This window comes from Acomys minous, assembly GCF_964271855.1.
Source record: "Acomys minous genome assembly, chromosome: 20".
Classification (NCBI taxonomy): domain Eukaryota; kingdom Metazoa; phylum Chordata; class Mammalia; order Rodentia; family Muridae; genus Acomys; species Acomys minous.
The window spans coordinates 17,590,663-17,615,796 of record NC_140502.1 but is presented as its reverse complement, the minus strand read 5'-3'; the positions used below and the strand labels follow the sequence as shown (position 1 = coordinate 17,615,796).

Genomic DNA, 25,134 nt, shown 5'->3' with positions numbered 1-25,134 from the left:
GTGCTTCTGTGGGCAGTACACTCACCTCACGCCCAGCTTCTCAGCTAGCTGGCCTGTGGGCCGCACCACAATCTCAAACAAAGAAGGGATCTTCTTGTTATACATGTCCTGCTGTAGCTGCTGTGGGGACAGCGGCTCATGTGCTGGCAGGGCCATTTGAGGAGGCCCAGGAGGTGGGGGAGGAGGTGGCGGTGGGGGAGGAGGGCCACCCTGCATGGGTCTGCCATTAGGAGAGGTGGGGGCTGGAGGCCCAGGGGGCCGTGGAGGGGTGGGCAGGAGCCCCACACCAGGAGGCGGCTTGGGCAAGGGGTTGATGCCCTGCTTCTTCAGCTCTTCCACCTCCTTCTCATCCTCAGCACCTGCTTCTGCATCATCAGCCAACATCTGTGGGGCAAAGGAAGTCACATTAGAAGCCTCCACCAAGTCAGACTGTGCAGAGACCTGAATTTCCTTAGGAAAAACTTAAAAGCGTACACCTGCTTAGGGCCTTTAGTGCACAAGGTCTAGGACCTGAATTCATCTTCCTCGTCAAACTGGGCACAATGGCACACAACTGTAATCTTAGCAGAGATGTCCAGTTTGAAGGCAGCGCCCTCTCACCACCACGGTTCCCATTCACATTGTCCATAAGCCTCTACTGACCCGAATTTGTCTACAAGGCTTCAAAACACTTCTATTGGCCGGGCGTGGTCGTGCTCCCTTTTAATCCCTGCACTCCAGAGGCAGAGGAAGGAGGCCAGCCTGGTCTACAAAGCAAGTCCAGGACAGCTAGGGATGCACAGAGAAACCCTGTCTCGAAAAACCAAAACCAACCAAACAAAAAACGGAAACACTTCTGTCTACCAACAAGCAAGTGTGAAAACCTGACCAATATCCTGAACAATCTGGGACAGCTACCAGACAAGAGAAGCCTAGGGCTCAACCCTAGCTGGCATTGCTGGGTAACAAACTAGATCAAAGCAGTCCTGCTGACACCCACCACAGCTCCCTTAGAGATGCCTTCTGAGCATGGCCAGCACCGCAGCTGGGTTCCTGCCTTCCGTGTGTGTGAGCAGGTAACACCTACCCGCCTTCTACAGCAGACCCTTCAGCCCAAGGCTACGGAGTCCACTCCTAAGCTGGTCATTGGTCTGAGTCCAAGGACAAGGACATGCGAACCGGCTAGAGCTGACTGTATATCTTAGCCTTTCGTTAGCGCCAATGCTAGTGTCCCACAGGATTCCCAAAGGTCTGTCACGTATGCAAAAAGGATAGTCACCAGCAGCGGTGGTGGCACGCACTTTTACAGCACTCCAGAGACGCAGGCAGGCTAATTTCTATGGATATGCCACCCAGCAATTCGTGGAGACACACACACACACACACACACACACACACACACACACACACACAGAGGAAACCCATCCCGACAACTGGAATTCCCGTCTTTTTCTGTAAATACCCCTATTCCTTAGCAGCTGCCCGTATTGCTTCTGTCTCTACGGTTTGCATTTTTAGGGTATGATAGGCATGGGTAGCAGGTGGGTCTGAGCCCCATCTTCACAGGATAAAACAGTAGAACTGTACAGGACAGCAGGCTGGGCGTGTGCGTGCGTGCGTGCGTGCGTGCGTGGTGTGTGTGCGCGTGTGTGTGTCTGCCTTGTGCACATCATAATTCACTTCGGATCTGCTCACAGCACTGTGGGTCTCCACAGTTCAGCGCAGTTGGCTGCAGGCTTGAACTCTTCAGCTAATGGTTAAGTCATTAGTACATAAGTACATTTGTATATTTCCAGTTTAGGCAAAAGCTTAGAATTTGTGACAATGACCTTGCTTATTTGTGTATGCAAGTGGCAAGTGTGACTGCTTCTTTCTGTTGACAAGTTCTCTCTGTAGCTCTGGCTATCCTGGACACACTGGGTAGATCAGGCTGACCTCTAACTCACAGAGACCCACCTGGCTCTGCCTCCCCGAGTGCCGGGATTACAGGCATGCACCACCACACCGGGTTTGATGCATGTCCCTATTAATAACATTACTGTGGGTGGCTAAGTGTTCTCTCATCACATTACTGGAACTAGCAAACAAATGAGGGTGTGAGAAATTCATAAAGTAAAAATGTCTGTACTCAGCCAGGAAGCAGAGGAAGGCAGATCTCTATAAATTTGAGAGGGCAGCCTTGTCTACAAAGTGAGTCCAGGATAGCCAAGACTATACAGAGAAATCTTGCCTCAAAAAAACAAAAAATGCCTGTATACTTTTGTGTTTTCCTCTGTTTCCTCCTTTCTATTTCTAAATTAAAATAATTTCAAAACCATTTTTTCTATTAAAAAAATCTTTGACAGGCATAATGGCACACTCCCTTAAATCCCAGCACTCGGGAGGCAGAGGCAGGTGGATCGCTGTGAGTTCAAGGCCAGCCTGGTCTACAAAGCGAGTCCAGGACAGCCAAAGCTTCTACACAGAGAAACCCTGTCTTGAAAAACAAACAAACAAACAAACCGAAAGGTGAGTGAAAGTGGACAACTTTAAAACTGAGAAGAGTAGGTAGGAGGAACAAAGAGGTCAGCCTGGGCCACAAGGCAAAACTGTTGAAACAAAAGGAAAAAAGAAAGAGAAAGAAAAGACAAAAGAAAAGAAAAGAAAAAGAAAGAAGACTTAAAATTACAGAGGCAGCTATGGTGCTGCCTACCACTCATCCAGCACTCATCCTGGTCTACACAGTGAGCTCTAGGTCAGCCAGGACTACACAGAGAGACCATGTCTCAAATGCAACCAAAAATAAACAAAAACCAACCCTCCCCTCAAACCAAACTTAAAAAAATAAAACAAAGCTACAAGAAAAATTAACCCGACCCAAGAGGCAGGCCTGGGCTCCTGCTTGAGTGTGAACACTGAACTTCCAGCAGGGGGCAGCCTTCCATCAGACACTGCTGGGAAGGTACTGAAAGCTGACAGGCTCCAAGGGAATGGCAAAAGGAAACAGGCACCAGGATGAATGTCAATGGCACCTGTTTTGTGAGGTCCTGGTACCCTTCCCTTCTCTGCACGAATCCCTGTGACTACAGAGAGACACTGGCATTTCCAGTCTCTGGGCATACACAACACCAGAAGGTGACCAGTCTTTTGTTCACCTGTCCCCTAGGGAAGACTGCGGCTGGCTCAGGTCTGCAGCAGGATACACAGTATGGCCTCCATCTCTCTCCTATAGGAAGGATCCAGTGGTTTCCCCCTGACAATGGCTCAGTCCAGAAGGCTGTAACAATGGAGAGTAGCCGGGCCCGCCTCAGCCCTGCCCCCTGGGCCACCCAGACATTACCTTATCTAAGAGCTCTCGGGTCTCTTCCGTCAGCGGGTCATGGGAGAACATGCAGTCGTCACCATTGATGCAGTTGCCAGTGGTGTGGTATAGCTTACAGGGGAAGTCACGTACATGACGAATTAAGGCCAATGCGTCCTCTCAGGACCCACCCCAGCTCAGCAGGAGTGGCTGGCAGCAGCCGTTCTCCACACTGCTTCAACTCCAGAGCAGGCTCTGGCCCACAGAGCTGGTCATGGAAAGAGCTCTCAGACTTACTGAGGAGGGAAAGAGAAAAGATGTGGCCTTCCTCAGGTGAAGATGTGGCCAGCTCAGGCGGAGAGTAAACAAAGGGGCAGGGGGCAGGCTGCCTGCTGAGGGCCCCAGGGGGAGCAGCACAGGGCAGACAGGGCAGCGGATGGCAAAGGATATCATGCATGTAGGGGCAGTTCTCAGCTCGAGCACAGAACCCCGTAATGTAAAACTTGCACAGCTCTCGCTTCTTCGGCAGCTCGATGTCGTGGCTGAAGTTGCAGTGGTCTCCCTGGAAGAGGAGAGGACAAGTGAGAGGGTGGGGAGTGGGTGAAGAGGGAGCGTGGATGGACGAGAGCGCATCCCCTCAGGAAAAGGCCGCTTCCCAAATGATGCTTCCCAACCCAGGGCCTGCTCCCCAGCCTGCCCTGGGCCCTTCAGCTCAGGCCCAAATATTTACACTGGCCACTGCTGTTTCTTCCTAATCCATCTGTCTTTTCTCTTCTATCTACTTCGTTCCATACTGTTTACTATCTGGCAACAAAACCTCATCCCATAAGCCAGTTCCACCTTCTGTCCTTCCTAACTGAAGCCTGGTTTTGCTGGAGGAAGACTGACTGGCTACAAATAACCCGTTTCCCAGCTTCCTTTGTTTATCTAGCCCATGAAATACAGGTAAAAGCTTCTAGGCAGGATGCTTTCTGAATTAAAACTTTTTTTTTTTTTAGACAAGATCTCACTCTGTCTGGAATTTGATATGCTCACCAAGCTGGCCTCAAACTCAGTGAGCCTGCTGTCTCTGAATCCCAAGAGCTGGGACTAATGGAGTGCACCGCCACCTGGAACCTGCCCCTAGCCCATGGGCAAAGGTTCAAAAGCACAGCTCTCATTTACCCAAGTACAACCCACAACAACAAGTGACACGTCTGAGGTAGCAGGAAGAAGGAGTCTAGGGCCCCAGTGGACACTGACTGCTGCAGTGGCCTTTAACTCACAGGCCCAACTCAAGCCTCCTTGCTCCAAATGACAAACATGCATGTGTAGAAACAAGCAGAGTGAAGACTGACACAGGCCGGGCGGTGGTGGTATACATCTTTAACCTAACACTCAGGAGGCAGAGGCAGGTGGACCTCTGAGTTCAGAAACTACACAGAGAAACCCTGTCTCAAATAACAAATTAATTAAAAAATAAAAGGAAGCAACTCCCTCAGGCATGTGTGCCACCTGCCTGCTACACTTGTGTCAGTCACAAGCCAGTTGTCCCAAGTGGCCACACTTGTCTCTGGCACAACTCTGAAGTCCAACACTGAGTCTGTGTGTGCAGTTTTTAATAACTCCACTGCAACCCTGACGTTCGCCAGCATAACTAGAGTAAGCCATGTAGATTCACTTCAGACTCAAGAGACTAGATGAAAATTTCTACCAGAAAGTACCCCTAAGCCTCAAATTCTCCACACGTCATCTAAGCTGTGAGTCTTCTAAACTGCCTAGATGTCTCCTGGCTCCAAGTGGTCGCCAGAAGGGAAGGCCACCACACAATCCTACCCCTCCCCAGCAGTGTGCACTGCGGCAGCCTGCCCACGTGGGCCCATAGCCTCGGGTGCTGCTCTTACCCAAGTGCACCGCCCCTCCACGAAGTACTTGCAGATGACTTTGCCTTTCTTGTCAGATTGCTGGTGGGGCTTGTCATGATCACTTCGCCGGTAGCTTCCGCCACCACCGTCCTGGGAGGAATGTAGAAGGAGGAGAGTGCGTTATGTACTGTATGCAGAAGGGAGTACATTAATCATAGAAAGAACAGGACAGGTGTAGGCAGATCCTTTCTTACCACATACAGTGCAGAACTCAGATGGGAAACAGGCTGGCACCTGAGCTGTGCAGTGGGGCACCCCTTCTAGAGGGGGCAGCCAAGTCCTTTTTAGAAATGCTCCTGAACAGGGCCAGTGCATCATATAGAACCTTCTCATCTTAGAAACTCAACAAGATGGCTGCAGATATGCAAAAGTGCTGCTTTAAACAGAGGGTTGTGCTTACAGGGGGCATCCCCCTGGGAAACTGGGAAACCCTGATCAGCCCATAGGTAAGAGACTGATGGGAAGAGGGGACAGGCTCAGTCCTCACAGAACAACTCATTAGAAAACAAGCCAGGGCAGTGGTGGAGCATGCCTTTAATTCCAGCACTCTGATGTCTATGAGTTTGAGGCTAGCCTGATCTACAGAGCAAGTTACAGGACAGCCAGGGCTACATAGAGAAACTCTGCCTCAAGAAACCAAATGAATAAATGAATGGTAATAATAAAATAAAATAAGCAACAACAACAAAAATCTCCAAAGTTGCCTTGATCAAAACATCAGATCACAGGGTTTGAAGTGACTGCTCACTGGTTAATCGCGATTAAGAACAGGCTGCTTGAGCCGGGCGTGGTGGCGCACACCTTTAATCCCAGCACTCAGGGAGACAGAGGCAGGGGGATCCCTGTGAGTTCAAGGCCAGCCTGGTCTACAAAGTGAGAACAGGCCAACCAAGCTACACAGAGAAACACTGTAAACAAAAAACAAAAAGAAAGAAAGGAAGAAGAAAGAAATAATAAAAGGAAAGAACTAGCTGCTCAGTGGATCTCTGAGTTCAGGGCCAGCCTGGTCTACAAAACGAGTTCCAGGACAGCCATGGCAACACAGAGAAACCATGTCTCAAAAAAGACAAAAGCTGCTCTTCTAGAAGACCAGGGTTCAATTCCAACCATGACATGGCCACTCACAACTGTTTTTAACTGCAATCCTAGAGGATCGAATGCTCTTGTCTGGCCTCTGTGGGTACCAAATGCACATGTGGTGCAGACACAGGCATCCAGGAAAAACACTCATACAGAGAAATAAATAAAATTTAAAAACAAAACAGGGCCTGGAGAGATGGCTCAGTGGTTAAGAGCACTGGCTGCTCCTTCCAGAGGACCTGGGTTCAATTCCCAGCATCCACATGGTGGCTCATAACTGTAATTCCTGTTCCAAGGGATCCAACACTCTCCCACATGGAGGCTAAACACCAATGTACATACAATAAAAATATATTTTAAAAAAGAGTAAACAAGGGGCTGGAGAGATGGCTCAGAGGTTAAGAGCACTGGCTGCTCTTCCAGAGGTCCTGAGTTCAATTCCCAGCAACCACATGGTGGCTCACAACCATCTATAATGTGATCTGGTGCCCTCTTCTGGCCTGCAGGTGTACATGCAGACAGAGCACTGTATACATCATAATAAATAATCTTTTTTAAAAAAGGAGCAAACAAGATCCACGTCAGACCTCACGGGTGTACTCACGCCCATGTCGTCATCATAGAAGTCTTCGTCATCATTCATGCCTCCCTTGCTCATTCCTCCCCGGCCGCCTCGGCCTCGGCCCCGGCCCAGCCCCTTCCCTCGGCCTCCTCGGGAACCCCGGCCTCGGCCTCGGCTTAACCCTGTGGAGAAGGAGAAAAGCGATTTAACACGCTAAGCCAGACCCGTGCTGCAGACCAGCCAAGCTGCCCCTGTGAGGGAGCCCCTGCCCACCTCGACCTCGGCTGTCCTTGGACCTGCGGTACTGGTTCAGCTCCTTGGAGTACTCGTCGTAGTCGTCATCTCCCATGGGCTCCTCGCCTTCTCCATACTGGACACAAGAGAGAGCAGGGCAGAAGCGTCATGCGAGAGACAGCGCTGACCCTAACGCTGAGAGGCTGCATGGGTGGTGGGGGGCCCCGAGCCCTACCACTTCAGACTCTCACCCCATTGGCAGAGCCAATCACAGGGCCTCTGTGCACAAGGAACAACTGTAGGCCTTCAAGAAAGGGGCCACACAAAGGACTTAGATGGCAGGGGCAGAATGGTGTGTGCTCTGCATACTCCTCAGGACAGGGTTTTGCAGTCTACCATCTGGTGCCTTTCCTGCTTCAGGCACCAAGTTTTCTTATTTTAAACATGTACGTGCCTGACACCCAACACCTTTCTTTCAGGGCACCACAAGCCCTCCTACCTTAGCCTCACAGTGCCCACCCTTGTACTTGTAACCCCGGGAGCTTGACAAGTCACATTACTGTCCCAAAGAGCTACAGAAGACCTTACGTCCATCTCCTCCTCGTATAAGTCCTCTTCATCCTCCGGGTGCTCTCCCATGGAGCCTCGGCCTCGGCCTCTGCTGCCCCTGCCCATGCCTCGGCCTCGAGATCCTCCTCGGCTTCCACGGCCCCTGTAGCCCCTGCCTCGTCCTCGGCTACCTGTGGGGTGATTGGGATAATGAGCCTCACATGGTTACAGACTACAACAGCAAGGAGCAGGGGAACCCATTTTCTATGTGTTACTTGAGGCCTCCTTTAGGAAGCCATCCAAGCTGGCCCACACAGACTACAGTGCCTCTGGTCCCCTTAAAGGGGTTCAGTTGCACTCTGGACACACAGCTATTCCTGTCCTCTCTAGCTGGCCTCCTGCTACCTGTCCCCTCATGGCTACAGTGTACAGGACAGCAGCCACCAGCCCCATGTGGCTACAAAGCCCAGGACATGCATCTAGTACCAAGTGGAAGATCCATACCAGATCTTAAAGACCTAGGGAGAGCAGAGGTAGAGAACACCAAAGTCTTGGTGTCTATCATAGATTCTGGAATGGGCTGATAAGACAGAGTACTAAAAAACTGTGCCTGAACAAGAGCTGCGTTCCCTGGGCAGCACCACACTAGGGTCTCCACAAAGCAGAGTCTGCTCCTAAGGTGTCCAAGAGCAAAAGCGTTAACAGCCACTCTCTTTTTTTTTGTTTGTTTATTCATTTGTTTTTGTTTTTGGAGGCAGGGGTTCTCTGTGCAGCCTTGGCTGTCCTGGACTCACGTTGTAGACCAGGCTGGCCTCTAATTTACAGCAATCTGCCTGCCTCTGCCTCCCGAGTGCTGGGATTAAACGTGTGCGCCACCACCGCCTGGCTGACTAGTCACTCTTAACAATAACCTGGATCCTAAATCTAAGAACCTGAGCTGAAAGGTTTTAGAAGCCTCGTCTAGCTAGCTGTCCTTTTGGGAGGAACTGCCTCAAGGAGATTGTTATCTCCTCCCCCATCTTCCCTTAGGCCTCTGGCCATAAATTCACCAGCTTCCCAAGGTCCAAAGTTCAGAGGTAAATGCCCCGTCAGGTGATAGAAAGCCCAGGATTGGACTTAAGCAGAGCTGGGGCCTCCAGGTGTCCTTACTCTGCCCTAGATGAGGGAAACCTGCTTGTCCCTGCACTGTGCCTGGTATTCCAAGGCTGCCCCTTCCCTTCACACCCTGCGCGCACAACTTCTGTGCACTCCACCCATGTCTGAGGGACTGCCCAGCTCCCTGGGAAAGGAGGCACAGTACAGGCTGGCTGCTGCAGTCTTCCTTGAGTCTGTGAATCTCCATCCTCAGTATCCACACTGGCCCTGGAGAAGAGCTGGGAAGGGAGGGGAGGGGCGGGCTCACCTCGGCCCCGGCTGCTGCCCTCCTTGGCTCGCCGGTACTGGTTGAGCTCTTTGGTGAAGTCGTCATAGTCTTCCTTGCCCATGTCCTCCTCTTCGTCGCCCTCGTACTCTCCGTACTGCTCATTCTCGTAGTCCTCATACATGCCGTAGCCCTTGCTGTCCACCTTGCAGTAGGACTTCTTGGGCAGGGGCGTGCTGTGCGACGAGGAGTACTGCTGGTGGGACTGCGCAGCAGAGAGGAGGAGAGAGGGTGAGCCAGAGCCCAGGGCCTGCGTCACGACTACTAAGGTCACCTCAGTTCTCACAACTTGTGCTTTGTCTGGGTGTCTCTGCTCTCTCTGGTTTACCATGTTCTTGGCCTCTCTGCAGACATGTTTACCCTGACAGGCTCGGAACAGCAGTGAGTCCACATGGCTGGCTGTAAGAAACGGGCCAAGGGATGGAAGGAAAGGGGGAACAGGAGCACACAGTGCCTGGAGAACTAAGGACAAGAATGCAGAGTGAGCACACTGGGGAGGAGCCTGGAGGCCGGGGAGCGGCTTCCTTGTCCAAGCTTTCCCTAGGGCCTTGCATTTCAACGAAGAGCCTGCTTGGTGGCCACAGCAGACTGCTATTTGCAAAGACACCTGCTAAAACGCCTTTTAACAGGTGAACAGATTGTGTGGCACAATCAGACAATGAGGACCGCTTTAGCAATGGAAGCTGTAGGCAAAGAAAATACCTCACTGTATTGTGGTTTTGAGACAAGGTCTTATGTAGTCCAGCCTAGAAGTCTTTTTTTTCTTCCTGGGTGTGGGGCAAGATAGGGTTTCTCTGTGTCGGCCTAGCACCCAGAAATGCACCTGCCTCTGTCTCCCCACAGTGCTGAGAGTGTCATCCTGGCCTGGAACTCTTGATCTGTCTCCATATCACTGGCGTTGAGATTAATGGCTTTAAATACGTATTGGGAGGGCAAGGTGTGATGACTCTGTGATGTCTAAAGTCCCATCCACATGGGAGACTGAGGCAGAAAACCTGCTTGAGCCCAGGCAACAGTTTAAGATTGCCCTGGGTTAAAATAAGGGTTTGGTCTCAAAACAGAAAACAACAATAACAACAAAACAAAAAAAAATCAGCATATTAATAAAAACAAAAGCAACCAGGCAGAAACCCTGTTAAAAAAACAGAACAAAACAAAAACAAAACAAAAAGAAAGAAAAAAATTAAAGAGAAAGAAAGAAAGAAAACGCTAACCAGTTCCCTTGGTGACAGGGCTAAGGGGCGTGGGATTTTATGGCAGTAAAACTACAGTCACAAAGCTCAAGAAGCTACAGAAAACTAGTCCAGCTGGGCGGTGGTGGCGCACGCCTTTAATCCCAGCACTCCGGAGGCAGAGGCAGGCGGATCGCGGATCGCTGTGAGTTTGAGGCCAGCCTGGTCTACAAAGGGAGTCCAGAATAGCCAAGGCTACACAGAGAAACCATGTCTCGAAAAACAAACAAACAATAACAAAAAATGAAAAGAAAGAAAGAAAAATTAATCCAAGAATACAAATGGATACTAATGTGTCCACATCCACTCATGAGCTACCACAGTAGCATACTTGAGGGACATTTCAGTGATGGGCAGGGCTCAACTTAAAAAGGAAAGCCATATTCAACTACAAGAAAATGCAAGGCACAGATACCTAGACCCAGGCCTCAAGCTCCAGCTCCTAATCAAGACCCTCCCTCCCTTAGGACGGAGAAGACACCCTTCTCAAGTAATCAGTCTGGATTACTGCACTAGAACATCCACCATCTGCTGTGGAACACGATGTCACAGGAAAAGGCTTTAAAAAGGTGCCATCACAGGGCTGGAGAGTTATTATCTATAATTCTAGCTCCAGAGGCTCTGGACACCCTCTTCCAGCCTCTATAGGCACCGAGATGTTAATGATACATAGACAGAAAAAAAGACACTTTTTTTGGTGGTGGTTGCTGTTTCATTAGTTTTTCTTGACAGTGTTTCTCTGTGTAGCTTTGGCTGTCCTAGATGTACTTTGTAGACCAGGCTGTCCTTGAACTCACGAAAATCCATCTGCCTCTGTCTCCCAAGTGCTAGGATTAAAGATGTGCACCACCACACTGGCTATTTATTTTTATATGTATGAATGTTTTGATGCCTCTTTATCTCTGTACCACATGCACACAGTGCTCAGAGGCCAGAGCTCCCAGAACGAGAGGTGCACCCAGTTGTAACCACCATGTAGTTCCCAGGTCCTCTGACCACTGAACCATTTTTCCAGCTTCTGTCTCCAACTCTCTTGTTTTTTTAAAAGAATTATTTATTTTATGTACATAAGCATTCTGTTTTCATGCACACCAGAAGAGGGAATCAGATTCTATAATAGATGGTCATGAGCCAGCATGCGTTTGCTGGGAATTGAACTCAGGACCTCTGGAGGAGCAGCCTGTGATCTTAACCTGAGCTGAGCTTTAAGCTGAGCTCCAGCCCCTGGCTCCAATTCTTGATCTTTCTGCCTCAGCTTTCCTAGTACTGGGCATTACCAGTTTGTGCCACTGCTTCCTGACTGTTTTTTATTTTCTATTTATTATTAGTATTGCTGGGATGAAGCCCATGGCTGTGAGCACTATACCACTGAGTTACATCCCCAGCCCATGTTTGTTTTTTTCTTACAGGTTTTTCTGAGAGAGAAAATATACACACACTATAAATTTATGGTTAAGTTTATAGTTGTAATGGGGTATTTAACTTCTAACTGTGCAGCCCTGAAGATAATTTACTCTACTGGCCACTTCATCCTCTTGCCAATTTCCCACAAAAGATCACTTATGAACAGTCGAAAGCATTCAGCTGTGACCTGGACGAGTTAAACATACTGAGTCCTGCCAAGCCATGGGGAGACTTGACACTGGGCCGGCTCAGAAGCAGGCCTTGTGGAGAACACCACTGCCCTGCCTCAAACCCATACATTCCAACTCTATTTCCTCATCCATAAAACAGGGATGAAAACAATACCCACTGCCTCTAGGTCCCATCCACCTGTCCCATACCAGAATACACGAGACACAGCATCACTCACCGGTGCATATGGGGGACTATAGTCCCGGTACTTGCGGTGACTCTTCTCACTGGGGCTGAAATCTGAGTCATCTGAGAAGTCCGAGAAGTCATCACTGGAGGAAGCATGGCGCTACAATAGAGGTCACACTGTGAGTGACTCTGCTGCTGGAGGGCCACCGTGGTACAGGCAGCCCCGGGACAAACAATGCTGGAACGTGCCTGGAAGGACTGTGCTCAGCCTGAAAACTCCTCCCCTAGGGGCACTCAATGGTAACAGAGCATAAGCTCCAGATCTTTATAAACTGTCCTCAGGCCCTGGATGCTAGAAAAGGCTGTGACAAAGAGTGCCCGCTGGGCCTGCAGTCAGGCCCTGAGCCAGCAGTGGAGGTGTGGGGAACCCTCTGGGGCTTACTTTGTGCTTGGATTTCCGCCTTTTCTTCGACCTCCTCTTCTCCTTCTCCCGTTCCTTCTTCCGCTTCCGCTTCAGTCTCCTGTGGGACTTTTCCTCGTCTGAGTCACTGTGGTGCTTCTCCCCCTTTTCTTTCCGACTCCTCTCTTGTCCTCCAGGGGCATCCTGGGTCTCCTCGGCCCCATCGTCTTCCAGTTCACCTTCTTCCAACTCACCATCTTCCCTGCAAACCAAGCCCCAAACCACTGTGAACTCGGGGACTGCAGTGGAGCCTTCTGCAGGCTCTGGACTGATGAGGCAAATAGCAGCAGAGAGCCCAAATGAGGTGGGTAACAGCTCTAGAGGCTGGGACAGGCCCAGGAGGATCCTTCTCCAAACGGGACTGTGCCTGTGAGCTTAACTGGGTCACAAGGGGTGGAGAGGTTATCACCAGTAGGCAAGGGTACAGCTCAGTGGTAGGGTGCTTGCTTGGCACACAAGAGGTCCTTGGTCCCAGTCCTAGCACTGAAAAACTAAATAAAAAGCCAGGCTAAGCCAGGCATGGTACTACATGCCTTTAATCCAAGCACTGGGGAGGCAGAGGCAGGAGGATCTGTGAGTTTAAGGCCAGCCTGGTCTACATAGGAGTTCCAGGCCAGCCAGGGCTACATGGTAAGACCCTGCCTCAAAAAACAAAACAGAGAATCAAAAAATAACAATAAGTAAGTAATAAAAAGAAAGGTGCGGCTGGGTGTGGTGGCACACGCCTTTAATTCCAGCACTCAGGTCTCTGTGAGTTCGAGGCCAGCCTGGTCTACAAAGTGAGTCCAAGGCAGCCAGGGCTACACAGAGAAACCCTGTCTCGAAAACAAAACAAAACAAAACCAAAAAAAAAAAGAAAGAAAGAAAGAAAGAAAGAAAGAAAGAAAGAAAGAAAAAGACAAAAGAAAGGTGCTGCGCTCACACGGACAAACCTACTTCAAGTTTCCCCACCACTGCATAGCCTAAGTGCTCTCAGTAGAAAAGCAGCACGTCCTGCGGCCACAGAGCTGAGGAGTGTACTCCTGGTGCTGTCACAGGCTCTGAGCAGCGCAGCTCCCGTAAAGCTCTTCTTCACAACATTATTAAGACCTACTGGACCACAGAAGTTCATCTGCAGGGAAACCCAACAGACACACTCTGATTTGTAGACATAAACAGCGAACTGAACTTGTGTTCCACTAGGAAGCAAGTTACAGAGCCATTCCCCATCCCTGCGGAGTCCTCCCTTAGCTGGCCCTGTTAGTTCCTTCTCCCGGCTGACTCCCCGCACCTCGCCTCTAGGTACCCTTCCCACCCCGCTCATGCAGTTTTCCTGACTCTTTCAACTCCCCCGCGTCACTCAATGCTCAGCATTTTGAAAAGCAAGCGCATTCTCCTAACCCAATGAGCTATGGGTCACCCAACAGGTCTCAACAGCTATGGATAGGCCGGGGGTAGGGGACAGGTAGAGTCAGGGGAAGGTCAAGAAAGCAGCGCACAGGAAGGAGTTCAGTGTAAGCCAAACCCACAGACACAGATGTTGCCAAGTACAGAAGTTGGTGGAGTGAAAAGAACTTCCAAACAGTGGCTGGCTGGTCTCTGAGTCTGAAGCCAGAGGGCCTGGTAGCAGGCCAGCAATGGTACACAGTGAGACTCTGCCTTGGGGGTCGGGGAGAACTGTTTTTTAAAAGCTCCCAGTTCTGCCTGGTGGTGCATGCTTTTAATCCCAGCAACCAGGAGGCAGGGACAGGAGGGTCGCTGTATGGAGCAGGCTAGCCTGGACTGCATACTGAGTTCTAAGACAGCCAGAGCTATAGAAACCTTGTCTCAAAGGCAAACACAAAGCACACACACAATAATTATTTTACAGCTCCCTATGTTCCTAATGACGACAGCAGAAAGGTCTGTGAATGGGAATAAAAATATCTTACAGCTCAACTAATAAGGGACAAAAAGATTATGTGGCGAGGGGAAGGGAACTGAAGATGAACCTGGAGGGCTGCAGCTTGAAGGTCAGCGTGCACAGGCAGGCTCTACAGTCCAGCCCACACCAAAGGAATGCTCTCTCTTTTTTTTTTTTTAAATGCAGTAGGCCCAAGACTAAAAAAAAAAAAAAAAAAAAAAAAAAAAAAAAAGGACCTGCCCTCTAAAGAGGCGTTGTGGAAGGAGGAAACAACCACTTAGAAGCCCTGAGGGTCCTAGGGGCTCCAGGGGAAACAACAGCCCCTAATTCCCCAGCCCTCCACAGCCCTTTCTCAGCCTCAAGAGGTGCTTCTCTAATTAATCTTGAGCCCAATTCAAAGGCTCCAGGCCTGGCTCAACAGCCAAGAGTCTTGGCCCCCAAAGACAGACAAAGTGGAGGTCAAGGACAGCACTCACACAGCAGGGCAACCACAGTGGGGAAGGGAGGTCTGTGTACCTCAGTCTTTCCACCTAAGCAGCTAACCTATGGGACCCCACCTTCACCAGAAGACAGACAACTCTGGAGGGGGCAGGGCACAAAGCAGCATTCCTGTCAAGTGAGGCACCCTGCAGGTGCAGCTCAGAACCAGGAGCAATGAGAACACCTGACTAGGAGAACTGGTTTTGTCTCAAGCAAAGCTGATTTACTCAGGGACATGGCACCTGCCTGCAGTGATGGAGCAAACCCACCAGGGTTCTCTGATGGGAATGCCGAAGTAGGGCAAGGCCACGCTTCAGAGACAGGGAGGACCAGACAAGGCCTAGGAGTGAACTGGAGCCAGGCAGACTGGAATTCCAGGTGGAGAAAAGCTAAGGACAGAGGCCAAATTGATGCTTGGCATGGGGTACCCAACTACCTCCTTTCCTGCAGTTTCCTTGTAAGAAAATGGCAAAAAGCACATGAAATTCAGTCCACGTGGCAGTCTTAGATAGCCGTCACCTAGGCACATGGCTATACAGGCACAGGTCTAGCCCGGGGTCAGCTGAGGCCTCCACAGGTCCCTGTGCTACAGCTGGCCATGATAAAAGTGCCCCACTTGGGGGCTGGAGAGATGGCTCAGCGGTTAAGAGCACTGCCTGCTCTTCCAGAGATCCTGAGTTCAATTCCCAGCAACCACATGGTGGCTCACAACCATCTATAATGTGATCTGATGCATGCTGTATACATAATAAATAAATCTTATTTTAAAAAAGCGCCCCATTTCTAATACTCTTGGCAACATGTGACAACATTATCCAAGAAACTCATGAACCTTAACTACCATCCAGAATCACAGAGCTCTTCTAGAGGTGTCCCTACCCTCCAAAGACTTCAGCCCAACAGCGATTCTCCCCACCAGTGTTGCTAACAGGCCCAGGCATACACCTGGGCTCTGCAAGAACTACACGCACAAATTTCTATAAAATGGGCTGAGACATGCTTAGAACTTTGTTTCCCTGGAATAGAGATGGGGGGGAAACCCAGAAAAAAAAAAGAAAAATAAATTGTTTTGGAAACCTAGCCAGGCATGACCATCCATGCCTGTAACCCAACTAGGGAGGCTACTAAGACAGAAGGATCTCTAGTTCAGGGCCAGGCTGGGCTACAGAACAAGACCCTGTCTCAAAGTGCCAAAGTAATAAAAAATAAACTAAAAAAACTGCTTGTGACTTAGAAGTTGTACTGGGAAGGTAACTCTAGATTGGTCACTGCATCTACAGACACACCCAGCTGTGCCTTCCCTTAGCCCCCAAGAGCCCTGTATGATCTCTGCCATGGTCATGCTGCGGATACCTTCCCAGCTAAGAGGCCTGTGTGAGTATGAGGTCTGACTACTACCTTCATACTATTCACTAGAAAGAAGAAAGGAAGCCCACTGGGAAAGGGCGGATATCCCAAGGGCCATGGACAGAAAACAGCTGGGTGGTTTACGAAATGTCACTTTAACAGGCTGCCAGAAAAACCCTTGTCAGAGTGGGATTAAACACCAAGGGAGCACGCTTAATAGACTGTGACATAATCCCCCAAGAAAAGTGGGGGAAGCCCCACTGCACTAATCGTTTCAATCTAGATCTGCCAAACCCTCTTGAGGCAGGTGCTCTGGGGGAAAATGCTACATGTAGGCTGCAAGGACCTCACCGGCCTGCTGGCAGCCAGAGCCACTACCAGAACCCCTAAAGACAAGAACCAGCCATGCTGGGAGACTGGCCAGCAGATAGAAATGGGAACAGGGCAGCACCCTGCCTCCTGCAAGACTCCCAACCGCCTGAACAAAGCATCCAAAGTGTTCAAATGTCCATTTTGGGGGCTGACTGCAGTTCCCCTTTGGTCAAAGAGTACATGTGGATGCCCAATCTAAGTAACAGGTCCTGGGCCAAACCCCCCAGGGCCTTTAACTTACAGGGCCAAACTACTCAGTGAGGAGATCTGATGTTCCCAAGCAGGCTCAGTGATGGGACAATATACTTCTTCCTCCAGACTAAGTGACACACAAAGCAGCCCTGGCCTCTCAGCTGAACAATGGGAGAGCCTTATGCGGATTTCCAGGTTGGGAAGGTTAAATGATATCCAACAGACAAAGCCCTGCACAAGCAGCAGCCATACAGATCAGCATCGCATTCCTATGATCCCAGCAGTGGGGGTGGGGGGGTGGGGGGGTGGAGGCAGGAGGCTCAGGAGCTCAGTCATCCTTAGCTACAGTTCTTGGGAGACACTGCTGATACCCGCCAACGAATGCCTATTTCATTGTTGTCATCCTCAGTCAAGCAATCTGCTGACAAAACTATCTCCACTTCCTCAACTAATCTACCTGGCACCATACAGCCTGACCAAGAAAAAAGACATGCAGAGCTGACAAAGAGGACAGTGGAACCAATCAAGATCAGAAGAAAAGACAAAGACCCCACAGGAGAAAGAACGCTTATAGCTCTCAGCAACTCTATAGAGTATGGGGCCAAGTTGGAAGAAGGCATGAGCTTAGGGCTCTGGTGGAGACTCGTGGACCAGTGGCTATTACCTGAAGCTCATGAGGCTGCTAGGTTAATGTGAAGGCCAGGGTTATGATCATTTACTGTCCAGACTCTCAATAAATTGCCTGGGTAGGCTCTGAATGACCCATTCACTGGGGATTTAAAAAAAAAAAAAATCACAAAAATTCAGTTGCGCCACCTCTTCCAATGCGTAACAACCGGCGTAAGTGCAGGCATCAAGGATCCTGGCCCGGCCCCATAGGACAGGACAGTCACAGAAACCTAAGCACAGAACCTCTACTTTAGAAGGTTGGCCTGTGCTCACACCTAAGGAAGCCTCCCTCCCCAACCCACGACCTTCCCTTGATCTAGGAAGTGGTACAGCAGCCAAGGGGGATAGCACTGAAGGCTTTGCCTCTGAATCTCACACATGTTTTTCAGTGTCCTTACTACCCAGTTCATCAACCAGAAATCAAGAGCAAGTGAGCTCTGGTGCCTTCCCCTTAGCATTTGCAGGCACAGTCATAACCTGCTCTGTGATGTCATGCCATCTCCATAGTAACATGCCTGCCTTGTGACAACCAGCTGAGCTACTGGCACAAACCAATCAATCACAGGAAGAAAGAGACCCCTTGACACCAGTGCATGGATCTGAACCACCTACAGCATACCACACAAGGGATGTCCAAGCAGTGTGAACCAGGACTGGCTATACCAGGCACTTAATGGCTAATTGCTAGGTTTGCTAAGAATAATGGAGGTTTCCAGTTTATATTAAAAAGATAAAACCCACCTAGGCAGTGGGAGCCCACACTTTTAATCCCAGCACTCAGGACACAGATGCAGGCAAATCTCTGTGAGGTTCCAGGTCAGCCAGGACTACATAAATAAACCCTGTCTCAAAACCCAAATAAATAAAATCTTTAATAAGGCTCACAGCTACGTTCTCAGGTCAATCTTCCCTCAAGTGTCCTCTTTCTCTTATTCCTCATGTGTAAAATCTGTATTAAAAATGTCTCCGTCAACTCCAACTGGGCTGGAGATACAGGCCATCAGGAGCCACTACTCTTCCTGCAGCCTCGGGATCCCTGCTCCCACATGGTGGGGTATAACCATCTCCACAGGATCCACCGTGCTCTTCCTGCAGCCTCGGGATCCCCGCTCCCACATGGTGGGGTATAAGCATCTCCACAGGTTCCACCGTGCTCTTTGAGCACCAGCCACTCGAGTGGTGTACACACACACATTCGGGCAAAACTTAAATATACAAAAAAAGTTAAATATTTATTTTGTTTGCTTTTCAAGACAAGAGTTTCCCTGTGCAGCCCTGGCTGTTCTGGAATTCACTCTGTAGACAAGGCTGGCCTCGGACTCACAGAGATCTGACTGCCTCTGCCTCCAAGTGCTGAGATTAAAGGAGTGCGCGACCACCACCCTGCAATATTTAATTAAGAGATTCAAGCCAAGTGTAAGAACTCATGCCTACCATCTCAGTACTTGAGAGGCAGGAGAACTACAATTTGAAGACCAGCTTGCACTATACATATTGAGACTGACTTTAAAATCAAATTGTAAAAAAAGGATGTGTGCGCACAAACTGAAAAAACAGGAAGAAAAGATGGCAGGCTAAGGTTGAAAGACACCTCTGTCCTGCTTCCTGTACCGCAGGGTCCCGTGAAGGCAGAAGGCAGTCTGCATTGCTCACTGCTAACATCTCCAGCTCCACGCTGAACTCATCCTTGTCTCCTCACATTACCATGAGTTTCATCACCACCCCCATTTTACAGAAAAGAAAACTGAGGCTAAGAAATGTGAAGAGATCTACCTATAGGGTCAAAGCAAGAAGCAGAACAGAAATGAAAATCATTTGGTTCCAAAGCCCAGCTCTTAATCTCTAGCCTTAACATAACTAGAAATCATCTGTATAGGAATAATTTATTAAACAGGCAAAATAAGCAACATGTATATGAAATGGATGAATGACAGTATTTCAAGAAATGTCCAAACAAGACAGGAGGGTCAGTGAGACGGTTTAGTGGGTAAAAGCTCATGCTCCCATGACGTCAATGTCACAAGCCAGGCACCGATGGAAGGGGAGCCCTCTACCATAGCAGTTTGACTAGAGTAAGATATTGCCTTGGAGTACGGAAGGGAGTAAACAAGCAATGCAAACCCCTCAAATAAAGAAAAGTCCAGAGTTCCCGAAGGTGAGGACACCAGTACTCACAAGCTGCAGTTAATCAAGCACACATCACTTATGCAGGCACACCCCCCCCCCCAAAGAAAGCCAGACAGCCCAGAGGAACTTCCCAGACACAAAGTTGCCATTTCCCTTGTGGGAGTAGCTATTGTCTGACTCCCACTAGTCGGCAAATAACGCACAGCAGGAGTCCCTCAGAAGCCCATTCTCCCAGAAGATAACCCCCAGCAACTCTCATACCCCTTGCTAAGCCATACGGTACCATGAGGATCCACGAGGCGTTTCCTACACCACCACCTCATTTCTATTACTCAGAAGAGAAATGCCTAATTAATTTGAACAAAGACCCTGCCTTATAGTTTTTTTTAGGGGAACTGATATTGCCACATAATAGACTGAACCTTGTAACTTGCTGGACAAGCACTTTCTCTGAGCTATATTCCCTGCCTTTGTTTAACCTATTTGTAAAAAGATTTTTATTTATGTATATGTGTATGTGCCTGTGTACATCTGTGCATGTCTGTGTGGGGTACCACTGGAGGCAGATTCCCCAGTCACAGGTGGTTATAAGCTACCACATGTGGGTGTTGGGATCAGAGCCCAGTTCCTCTAGAAAAGCAGCAAGCACCCTTAACCACTGAATTAGGGCTTGTTGTTGTTGTTGTTGTCACCTGGTTTCTGTTTTGTTTTTTTTGGGGGGGGGGGAGGCAGGGGTGATCAGATAGGGTTTCTGTGTATCCCCAGCTGCCCTAGAACTCACTTTGTAGACCAGGCTGGCCCCAAACTCACAAGATCCACTTGCCTCTGCCTCCCCAGTGCTGGGACTAAAAGCGTGTGCTGCCATTGCCCTGCGACTTTGGTTATTTCTCATAAATGAAAATCCCATCCATGAGTGACTAAGGATGCAGCTCAGTGGTAAAGCACAGTCTAGAACATTCCACTCTTTGATTCAGTCCCCAGTGGCTCAAAAAGGAAGAATCCACTCATCTACTTTGCAGCTGAAAACCTTGGGCCTGGGCCTCTACATGCTCAAGAGCAGAACAAAAAGGTGATGGAACCTCTGAAGACTGGGGCTGGCAGTGTTGCCCACCTCTGCGCGACCAGCTTTACACAGGATGCCTCCACTCCCTACCTGCTCTGACATAAGCACACTGACTACAGCAGCTGTGTGCAAAGGCCAGCAAACTTGGTCAAGGGCCCAGAGTAGACGCTGTCAGTTTTTTGCAGGCCCTGTGATCCCTGTCTCAATTTCTCGGTTGTCATTTGCTACTAAGGATAAAACAGATGGGCATGGCTATGCCAATAAATTTGGCCTACAAAAACTAACTTGGGACAAAGACAGTGGTCTGCAGAGTCCTCTAAGAAATAAGCAGCTTTCATTTTTTCTTCTTTTTTGCAGTACCGGGGCTGGGAGTGGACCCCAGGGTATCCTACACACCAAGCAAGCAAAACACCACTTTTCTATTTCTATCTCAACGGTCTTGCTAAAGTTACTCAAGCTGCCCCTGAGCCTGCCTACGCCTCCTGGGAAGCTAGGCTGTAGGTCTAATCATCACGTCAGGCTCACACTTTCTGTCTTTGGCCTAGATCTCCTTATATTTTGTGTAAAATATAAAGGAAGTTTCATTTAGCTGTATTTGCTACCCTCTTCTGATGTTTGTCTAATATGGAGACATAGCAATAAATGGACTTCATACCCCACTAATGAGCATACCGTACAGTGTGAAAAGTACTGTTTGGGGTGGGCATGGTGATTCCTGCCTTTAATCTCAACCTCCAGAGGCAGAGGCAGGCAGATCTCTAAGTTTGAGGCCAGCCTATCTATAGCTTGGTTGAAACAACAAAAAAGTACTATACTACACTGTGCTTGGGAGGCTAAGGCAGAAGGGCTGCTTCAAGTTGAAGGTCACCTGGACTAGAAAATGAGACCCCTCTCAAAGAAAAGAGACTGAAGAGATGGCTTTACAAGTGGTTTCAAGTACTAAATGCTCTTTTAGAAGACCAGAGCACTTTCTAGCCCCCGGGTGTAACTTCAGTTCCAGCAGCCTTACTGCCTCTGGGGACACCTGCACTAATGTACATGCCAACACACACACACACACACACACACACACACACACACACACTTTAAGACAAAAATAATCTAAAAAAGAGAGAAGGGCAGAGAGTACTGTAGCAGACTCAGGACAGCATGGGGGAGGAGGGGACCAGGATGACAGCATATGTCACATAAAACCCCCAGCGCTTTTTGTGGCGATTTTTTGTTGAGCTCCCAGCAAAGGGTCAGGTTAAGGAGCTAGTGTAAAAATCCTGCAGCAAGGCTTAATGGTTTTTGTTTTTAGGTTTTTTTGAGACAGGGTTTCTCTGTGTAATGACCCTCCCTGGCTGTACTAGACTCGCTTTGCAGACCAGGCTGGCCTAAACTCTGATCCACCCGCCTCTGCCTCCCTAGTGCTGGGATTAAGGGCATGTACCACCACGCCCAGCTTTTTTTTTTTAAGATTTATTTTTTATTATGTATATAGTGCTCTGCATGCATGTACACCTGCAGGCCAGAAGAAGGCATCAGATCACATTATAGATGGCTGTGAGCCACTATGTGGTTGCTGGGAATTGAACTCAGGACCTCTAGAAGAGTAGTCAGTGCTCTTAACCTCTGAGCCATCTCTCCAGCCCCCACACCCCTTTTTTAAAGACAGAGTTTCTCTGTGCAGCTACGGCTGTCCTGTACTCACTCTGTAGACCAGGCTGGCCTCAAACCTGAGGCCTGGCTTTGGTGGTTACCTTTGACCTTTCCACTTATAGGGTACAGCTGTGCTACAAACTGAGCTCCAGCCTCATAAAGCCAAAGGGCACAATGGCACATACCTGTAATCCCAGGACTTAAAAGGCAGAGGCAGGAGGATTGTCTTACACTGGGCTCAGCCTGGTGAGCTACCCAGTGTTCTATGCCAGCCAAGACTACTGTGTGAGACCCTTTTCTTGTAAAACCAGCCAAACCAACAAATACTAGGGGCTACCCAGGCATGGTGGCTGCATCGGTGATCCTAGCACTCCTAAGGAAGAGTATCACTTAAGACTTGGAGGCGGGAATGCATTAAACTGTGAGACCTTGTTTCACAAACAAAACACAAAGACAACCAAGGGCTAGGGGTGCAGCTCCATAGTAGAGTAGCCATCTAGCAGGTGTCGGGTCTTGAGTTCCTCCCCTACTACCAACACGGATACAGAACAATGAAACACTGTGTTCCCCAATCTCTCAGGGTCTCAGCCAAATTACAAGGGTGTGACAGAGCCTAGAGTCCAGCAGGCCTGGGCCCTCAGAGTCAGGCCAGGAAGGGTTGGCTGAAGCAGAGCAAAGGGGTGGGGGAAACAGTGGAGGTTGGATTTGGATCCCCAGCTTCCTGGTTCTCAGGGGGCCAACCTCAGCCGGAAGGCTGACTCACTCCATTGTAATTGCAAAAGCAAATGCATGCTGGTACAGCGGGCACTGGCTCAAGACAACACGACCATTTTAGCATCCATAACAAGCACTGTGAAACACGAAGTGCCACAAGATGGCTTCCATTGACTTTAGTTCCCACCAGGCTCCTTTCAGTTAAGAAAGCTGCCCAGAACCTGAGAGGTGCAAGCTTAGTGAACTCCCTTAGTCACACACAGCCTGCCAGGGTTCCATTTAGAATTTCCTCTGTAGTAAGGGCAGAGGCGCTGAGCTGCAGCCACTGTGTGGGTGCTGTGTAGTGCCCACGGGACTGTGGTGGCACTAAGAAGTGGGCACTGGTGCTGGAGGGCACCAGCCCTGAATAGCAATAGCTGCTTCCAAATACCCACACTCCTCCTTCACATCCTGTTGCTGCCTCCAGTGTTCAGAGATGTCACCACTGCCTGACAAACACCGAGCTGAGTCACCAGTCAACACAGCCAAAGCAGGGAGAACAGAGTAAGATTCTCTACTGGAAGGAGCAATCTGGCCAGGAGAAACAAGCCACCCCCAGTGACAGCTTCCATCCCACTAATGAAAAATTCTCTACGATGACACAGCTGTAACTAGCACGAACCAAGAGGCCATGTCTTCATTTCTGTCACATCAGCTCAACAATTACCTCAATGGTCAATGTGCCTGAAATTGACTTTGAAACCACTCCACCTCACCGCATAGCAATTCCACAATACGAACTGCTGCATTGTGTCTAAACAGTGTGTCCACAGCATTCACAGACCAACAGAGCTGTGTAGCAGACCAGGCCTTGAAACTTGGGAAGTTTGGCTCCCTTTGGGCAAGTTCATTTTTTTTTGCCTTAACTTATCCAAACAGGCAGTCTGCCATAGTCTTCAAGGCCTTAATTATGTAACTGACTCCAGACCACGTATTTCCTCCACTACCTCTGCCAATGAGCTCCTCTGGGTCCTCAAAGCACTCAGCACAACTGCAGCGTCCTTGGCTCCCACTCATCCTGGTTGTGCACCCCAGCCAAGGGCCTGGCTCAACTCAAACCATATCACTTAAGATCCCTCCGCAGGGCAGAACCAGTCATAGAGGTATTCACTGGAAATGGATCCCTACCTCACCTCCATGAAAAAGGTTCCTAGGGACTCAACACCGCACGCCACACAGCCAAAGTGAAGAGCCTGAGGTAGCTCTGAGATGGCATACGGGGAAGGTAAAAGACTGAACCGCAGGGCTGCAGGCAGTACCAGGGCCTAGGAACCTGTCCTAGGGTGCAGCTACACGGAAGCAAACACATTCACCTCTAACTTTCCAGGCTGAGCAGCCAGGACAGCCTTCCTATGTAAGGCAAAACCACACAGATACTTCTACAACAGCTACCTTCACTTCCAGAAGATTGTCAAGAATCAAAACCCTAACGCTTAGAGTAAACAAAGGCAAGCCCTAGAAGGCAGACCAGGCATTAGAAAGGCCCTGTGCGGGGCTATCTCTTTGGAGGAGTAAACTGGAGAACTGGGAAGGGGAGGTTGTGCCTTGGAGCATCTATGCTGTCATGCCAGAGCCGGTCTGCTTCTCCTGACTTTGACTTGCTTTCAAATTAGATCTTGCATCCAGAGGAAACAGAGACTGCCAAGGTTACAAAGTATATAAGCTGTGCTGTTAAAATCAGGGATTCCAAGAGACACCCTTTTCTTTTGCAACATCCATTAATTTCATTAACACTGATACATCAGCTTGCGGAGGGGGGGGGAAAAAGGTACTACTGTGACATTTCAAAAATAAGGAGTACATAAACACAGTTGACTTAATATTGGGATTCCTTTGCCAACAAAACAAAAAATAAACAAACCCTTGTGTGGATATGTCTGAGAGTTTTGTTTTTTGTTTTTTTTTTTAATGTTTGGAGGAAATATTTTCAAGTTCAGCAAAATGACTGATAAATTTTCATTTCCAAAAGAAATCCCATTCCCTAACATTTTATTTTTAAAGTTTTAAGTGTTCTTTTACAACTTAACAACCCTGAAAGCGTGGAATTGAAGGGTTCTTACTTGACATGGCTTTTGCTTTGAGCTCCCAGAGGGAGGAGGAATTTTACACAAGATGGGAAACCTTGAAATGCTTTTTCCAGCTGA

At 49.2% G+C, this 25,134-nt stretch overlaps 1 protein-coding gene across 3 annotated transcripts in view; it reads right to left on the bottom strand.

Annotated features, from left to right (window-relative positions):
- ZC3H4 (zinc finger CCCH-type containing 4) overlaps window positions 1-25,134 on the bottom strand; it is a 36,375-nt gene that overhangs the window by 8,201 nt on the left and 3,040 nt on the right. For all 3 annotated transcript variants that reach the window (XM_084771026.1, XM_084771027.1, XM_084771028.1), the window contains exons 2-11: window positions 12,447-12,666; window positions 12,054-12,164; window positions 8,991-9,213; window positions 7,628-7,779; window positions 7,079-7,175; window positions 6,848-6,987; window positions 5,143-5,253; window positions 3,710-3,821; window positions 3,299-3,408; window positions 26-384 (exon numbers count right to left, since the gene is read on the bottom strand). In XM_084771026.1, coding sequence (XP_084627152.1) covers window positions 26-384; window positions 3,299-3,408; window positions 3,710-3,821; window positions 5,143-5,253; window positions 6,848-6,987; window positions 7,079-7,175; window positions 7,628-7,779; window positions 8,991-9,213; window positions 12,054-12,164; window positions 12,447-12,666 — 1,635 coding nt within the window. The remainder of the gene's footprint in view (window positions 1-25; window positions 385-3,298; window positions 3,409-3,709; window positions 3,822-5,142; window positions 5,254-6,847; window positions 6,988-7,078; window positions 7,176-7,627; window positions 7,780-8,990; window positions 9,214-12,053; window positions 12,165-12,446; window positions 12,667-25,134) is intronic.